General features: G+C 42.8%; 1 protein-coding gene across 1 annotated transcript; it reads left to right on the forward strand.

Annotated features, from left to right (window-relative positions):
- The first annotated feature begins 224 nt into the window (after nt 1–224).
- rhcga (Rh family, C glycoprotein a) lies at nt 225–6,614 on the forward strand. The gene is made up of 11 exons (XM_076287134.1): nt 225–565; nt 1,146–1,338; nt 2,186–2,336; nt 2,637–2,784; nt 2,960–3,126; nt 3,362–3,499; nt 4,030–4,166; nt 4,427–4,551; nt 5,044–5,117; nt 5,398–5,471; nt 5,958–6,614. Exons 1-11 carry the CDS (start codon nt 340–342, stop codon nt 5,989–5,991), a joined length of 1,467 nt encoding a protein of 488 aa, XP_076143249.1. The 5' UTR covers nt 225–339; the 3' UTR covers nt 5,992–6,614.
- Nucleotides 6,615–6,839: the final 225 nt, after the last annotated feature.

The raw sequence follows: 6,839 nt of genomic DNA on the forward strand, positions 1-6,839 counted from the left end.
TCTGATAAAACACAAAAAAAAGGTTGATTGTGCATCACTACTAAAAACCAGTTTGTGTTTTTTTTTTTTTTTTACTATCTACCACATGCATCCTCTCTCTCTCTCTCCCTCCCCCTTTCTCTCTCTCTGTATCCCTCCCAGAGGGCGGGTCAGGAGCGTGGCCAGTGAGGCCTGTGGGTCCCGACACACCTCCACCGCGCGCTATAAAGCAGAGCTCCACAGCCTAGTGCGCACTGTGATCCCAGGTGGCTTTAAAGCATCCATCAAGTTCAGCCAACCCCCCCCCAGAGGAAAAGAAACCATCTCCAGCATCACTGTGCTCCCAGACCTAAGGGAATCATGGGGAACTGTGCTCAGAGCTGTAAGGACTACTGGTGCCGACCGAAGAACACCAACGTCCGGATCAGTCTACCAGCTGTGTGCTTTGTGTGGCAGATTGCCATGATTATCCTCTTTGGAGTCTTCATCCGCTACGATGAGGAGTCGGACACCCATTGGGTAGAATTCAGAAAAGAAAATAACATTTCCAGTGATATAGAGAACGACTTCTACTTCAGATACCCAAGTAAGTTCAGACTAATGTCATATTATTTTGCCATAGTGTAGTTAGTAGTATATAGTATTTCTTAATAGACTGAGAGATAAATTACTTATGCGATGATGAATAGGTTCACATCAGATTTACTTTTTGCAGATCATGATATGTGGTGTTCTGCAATCATAAGTGAAATACTTGCTTGTTTGATAATATTGCCCATTTGATCTCAGCATTGCAGTGCTATAACATGCCACTCTCCATGACATCTTATTGTGATGTGTGTCAAGCGGACCTGACACTTGGGTACTTAACACTTAACCTAAAATAGTTGTTTAGGCTGTCAGGATAGTTATACATCTCCGTGTACTTGAGTGCTATGCAAAAAATTCTTGAAAGTCCACATTATTGTTCTTTCATCTCTCCGACTGAACCGAACAGGTGCTCCAATAGTTTACTTTCTGTCAACCACCACAGCAATTTTGGGTGCAATATGAACCAAGCCACTGTGTGTAAACAGCTTTACTTGAATGATAAACTTGCATTAAGCCCTCCTGTTCTGTGTCCCTCCCTCCCTCCCGTTCTCCCTCCCTCCCTCCCGCTCTCCCAGGCTTCCAGGATGTGCACGTGATGATCTTTGTGGGATTTGGCTTCCTCATGACGTTCCTGAAGCGCTACAGCTTCGGCGGAGTGGGCTTCAACTTCCTCATCGCCTCCTTTGGCATCCAGTGGGCCCTGCTGATGCAGGGCTGGTTCCACTCATTGGACCCGAACACCGGCAAGATCACCATCGGCGTTGAAAGGTAAGGGACAGCACCGCGGCACCTTTCGACCCTGGTCATGACTGTAGCTGGACTTTCTTTTTTAACCCATTCGCGCTGGATGCTGCATGACGCAACATTGACCCTCCTGCTGGATGCTGCGTAGCGCAACATTGACCCTCTCGCTGGATGCTGCGTAGCGCAGCATGCTTTTTATTTCATGTTTCTAGGTGCTACAGAGGCTTAGATATTAAATTTTGGTAGACGTTGACAATTTTTAGTATGTTTTCAGAAAACCCTCAGGAAATAAGGTTATTTAGTCTAGAATGCCATAGGATTCTATAGGCGTTTTTAGCAGGCATTTTAGGAGTAAATGGGTTAAGGATGTTTTTTGGGCTTTTGCCTTGATTCAGAATTTACATAGAACAGCAAAGAGTGACAGGAAGCGAGTAGGAAAGAAACATGGGATGGGATCAGGAAATGAGCACAGGTCCGATTCAAAGTCAGGTCTCCATGGGCACTCGGACCCCAAGGTGATACGGACGCTATTAATGTGACAATCAGTCTGCTATTGTGTAGCATAAATCATACCATGAAGGAATGTACTGTGAATTGTAGTGTGAAAATCAGTTATTTAGAAAGGAATCCTTTGTGTTTCGCAGAGTGATTCTCAGATTCTTGTGATCTGTCTGGAAGGCTTTCATAACTCCATCTGCCAAGTAGTAATTTCCCAACTGTCAAACTATTTGTGACCAGCTCATGCCAAGAGCTATCACATGAAGAACTGGTTCAACTGGTTTTCTTAGACATCCATGTCATTAAAAGGTCTCTTCTGTGTGCACATGTGTACTTAGATCTAATTTTCCTGTCTTCTCTTTCTCTGCATCAGCTTAATTAATGCAGACTTCTGTGTAGCTGGCTGCTTAATTGCCTATGGGGCCTGTCTGGGTAAAGTCAGTCCAGTCCAGCTAATGGTTCTCACGTTGTTTGGGGTCACCCTCTTTGCTGTGGAGGAGTACATCATCCTGGACCTCATTCACGTAAGTTTACTGGACAGACTGTTGTACAAGCTTTGAACTATGTGACAAGGCATCTAACATTTGATCACAGTCAAACACTGCTGCCACACCCCTGATGTGACTGTTCAAAGAATATCCCTATGCTTAAAAACGTAATCAGTCAAAAAAGTCAAGTCACCCAAACAGGGCAAGTTACCAAGTCGTCTCTAAACCATTGAAATCTCTAGTGTCCTGTGAAACTTTACATAAACACACAGAAATGCTTACTTCAGTTGATGATTAACAGGAACATCAACAAATAAAAAATTGTTTTCTTCACAGGCCAAGGATGCCGGCGGCTCCATGGTCATCCACACCTTCGGAGGCTACTACGGTCTGGCGATCTCATGGGTCCTCTATCGACCAAACCTCCACCAGAGCAAGCGCCTGAACGGCTCTGTCTACCACTCCGACGTCTTCGCCATGATCGGTGAGTGACTGTGAAGATCACTAGCAGTTATATGGCCACAGGCTCATTTCCATTGGAATCCAAGGAGGTCTCTCAATGACCTTTGTATGGCATACGTAGGAATAAATAATAAAAAAGGGAGAAATGGCTCTTCATGAAATGGTCTTGATTTAAACAATGTCTTGTCTCCGCTCAGGCACACTGTTCCTGTGGATGTTCTGGCCCAGTTTCAACTCGGCCATCACTGACCACGGAGACGGACAGCACAGGGCAGCCATCAACACCTACCTGGGCCTGGCCTCCACCGTGCTCACCACGTACGCCATCTCCAGCCTCTCCGCCAAGCGAGGAAAGCTGGACATGGTAACTCCGTCACCACCACCACCACTCAATCCCCTGCCCTATTCTATTCACCTGTCCATTTGCATGTGTTCATTTAATTGATATGACTAACAGAATAGTGCTGAACAGTATTGTAGAAGCTACAGACAGATGTAATGACCAGTTGACAGACATTGCTTTTAATTATGATTTAATAACTCCACCAAAATCACCTTATCATGAGTCATAATTCTCTCTCTCTCTCTCTCTCTTTCAGGTGCACATCCAGAATGCCACCCTTGCCGGAGGCGTTGCCATGGGAACAGCTGCGGAGTTTATGATCCAGCCCTACGGCGCTCTGATCGTGGGTTTCTGCTGTGGGATCCTCTCCACGTTGGGTTATCTGGTGCTGTCTGTGAGTGCTTTCAGCTGCCTATCCCCACTAACACTCAGAGGTATCAGACCTGTGTGGCATTCCATAACAGTGATCACACTATATGGGAAAAAACAAGCTAAGCAAGTCTGGGTCATTTTCAGTCTAGGGTAGAGATTTCAGGGGTCGGATTTCAAACACATACTGATCCAGTCCACAAAAGGGAGGGAGGGAAACTGTTATTGACAGCGCAATAACAAATAGGTCTTTGAAGTAAATACGGGCTGGCCATATCCCAGTCAAATCCAAATGGCATGTTACCATACTCTGGCCAAGCAAGTTTCCCCGGGCTGTCTACACTAAACCGAAAACCAAGAAAAACTCAAACGCAAATAAAGTCAATAACATCCCTGATAATACATAACAAATACATACATATGGATATTTTTCTAATTTATACAATTATGCAAATATGTTTAATAGACATAGATGTTAATTTAGTGGTGTGTGTTTTTAACATCCAATGTTCATATATGAATGTAAAGAAATAAAAGTGGATTTTCCCCTCTCAGCCTTTCATGGAGAAGACCCTAAAGATCCAGGACACATGTGGAGTGCACAACCTGCACGCCATGCCTGGGGTGATCGGGGGTGTAGTGGGAGCAATCACTGCCGCTGCAGCCACGGAAGATGTCTATGGTCATGAGGGGTACGCCTCAACCACTCTCTTATCATACATACAACTTTTAAAAAAGCTTTAACTGATGCACGTCTAGCAATATTTGTCAAAATTCCAGTAGAGAATTTACAGACTGTATAAAACTCTATAGAAGATTCTGAATGAGTTCCCATTATTCTAATTCCATATCATGAATAATGTCTCTCTTTCTGTCTGCCTGTTTTTTTTTCTTTCTCAATCCTGCTTTCTTGCACCTCCCTCCCTTTCTCTGTGCCCTGTTCATATGATAGGTTGGTGAACACATTCGACTTTGAGGGATCCTTTGTGAACAGAACCGTTGGAACTCAGGGTGGACACCAGGCAGCAGGCCTGTGTGTTGCCATTGTCTTTGGAATAGGCGGTGGTGCCATTGTAGGTGAGTGGAAACCTGAATAACCATTCAAGTAGAAAACAACAACCAACCCTAAACAACAGACTATGCAAGTCCTTGAGGTCAAATCATTGACAAAGTCAGTGTTATCAAAACAGTTTTTAAGCACACATAGCCTGGCTAAAGCACACATAAATATTAATGGAACTTAAATATGACGAGGTGCAGGTAAACTGCTCCTATTCTGACACACTCAAAAGGAAGTGAACTAGCCAGTAGTGTGAAACTCACCTGCTTTCTTTGGCTATAAAGCCTTTGCCTAGCACAGCACACAGAAATGAATGCATAGTCTAAGAACATGTCCAGTACCAGGAGTATTGACATTGATTATTAATAATTGATTATTAATAATTGAGAAAAGTTTTCCTATAAAAATGAGCACACAATAGGTCTACCAAAGCAAGATGAAGGAAGTCCCCTTAAGCCTAAAAGAAAATATGTTCCTTCAACTCACTGTCTTTTTGTTCTCTTCAACAGGTACAATCCTGAGGCTTCCCATCTGGGGAGATCCTGCAGATGATAACTGTTATGATGACGAAGTTTACTGGGAGGTAAGAACTTGGATCAGAATTACAATGCTGTCTTTTTGCATTTCAACCGCTAGATGGTGGTATTATACAAGAATACTCACTGAAGTAATAGGCCGAACGGGATTTTTTAGGATTAACAAAGTAACATGCCTTTGCACGTAATCTACCCTGATAGTAGTTTTTCTATTTATTGTGTACAATCATTTCCAACATTATCTACTAAGTTATAGGCAACTCAGAGACGCCATTTTCATCGGTGTTTCATCAAATCCATTTGAATTCTAATCAATCTATTTTACAGCTTCCCGAGGATGAAGAAAGCATCCCTCCTATTCTTGAGTACAACAACCACATGGTAACCAAGAACCCTGACATGTAAGTCCACAATCAGCCTATGATATCTTAGGGTAGCCTACATCAGGTTACTAACAGTTAGGCTAGTCATAGAAGAAAGAAAGTAAACATGGATGGAGTAGCCTACCTCAGTGACCGATAGAAGACAGCACACGGGTTACCTACCAGTATTAAAACTAGGCTATTAACGATAGGCTACTTATGTAGGCTAATGAATGACATTCCGTTGAACCGCGTAAAAATGTGTTGTTTTGAACACACCACAGGGTGTCTCTCTGCACCCACACTTCTTTGGGTTTTGAAAATGTTCCGCTGCAAACTACAGAAAAAACTGTAGGCTTAAACATATTTGTACTCATTTCCTGTCAACGAGGAAGTGATATTATGGCTCAACACCTGTATACCTTTTCGATAATAATTCACTTTACATACACACGCGCGCGCGCGCGCGCACACACACACACACACACACACACACACTAATTATTTCCACTTTTTGTATTTCAGGTCGGAGTCTAATTTCTCCGTGGAACAAAGTTAAACAAACTCCCACCCCAGGACCCTGGCGTCGACCGACATCCCAACTTGAACTTGAACCCCAAGAATGGAGAAAAGCAAAACATGCAAACAAGAACTCTCGTCGTTTCCTTGTCTTATCCCGATAATAACTTGTATGAACGTTTGTGTTTTAAATGAATGGTTACAATGGCACTGGAACCAATAATTGGTTTAGTCGTGCCAACAACCGCGATCGTAGCCTACTCAGGTGGCTATAGGCCTATACACCATATTGTGGCTATATCCCACATGGTGTCATCCCCAGGCGCATGTGGCCGCGCGGCGCGTCTGAGTAGCCTGGTAACGGCAGTTTTACCATAAGAGCATTTTCCCGGAATTACCTAATGGATGTACCTAACTATGTCTGTTATTGCTATACTTTTACTGTCCTAGTCCTATAATTAATTTTCGGACCGTTTTAAGGATATTTTCAATTTTTAATCATCTTTAATCTTTAATCTTATCCTATGCATTTTTATATCAGTGAATGTAGCCTACACAGTATGCCTTTGTTGTGTTTGTGAAAATGTACATGTATTTAAAAAATGTGAATGAGTGCTACTGTGTGTTCATAATGAAGTATATTGATTAAAAATGTGAATTAAAGCCTTCTGAGCCTTCTGACATTTCTACATTTACCCACACTCTTTAAATAGAGGAAATGAGGATAGAAATGGAAGCGATTTAAAAATGTAGGCTATTTGCTATTGAGACGCAACAGGTGCTATACAGATGAAGTGTCAGGGCTAGGCTAAATAGTAACTGGTAGCACAGCGAGTGTTTATATGAAATAAGTGTATATTTGGAGACTAGGAAATGCTTAAGGGATAT

Source organism: Alosa pseudoharengus, unplaced genomic scaffold, assembly GCF_046254945.1.
Source record: "Alosa pseudoharengus isolate Yale_2024_CS ecotype anadromous, Long Island Sound unplaced genomic scaffold, YU_APseudo_1.1 YU_APseudo_1.1_scf_16, whole genome shotgun sequence".
NCBI classification, from domain to species: domain Eukaryota; kingdom Metazoa; phylum Chordata; class Actinopteri; order Clupeiformes; family Clupeidae; genus Alosa; species Alosa pseudoharengus.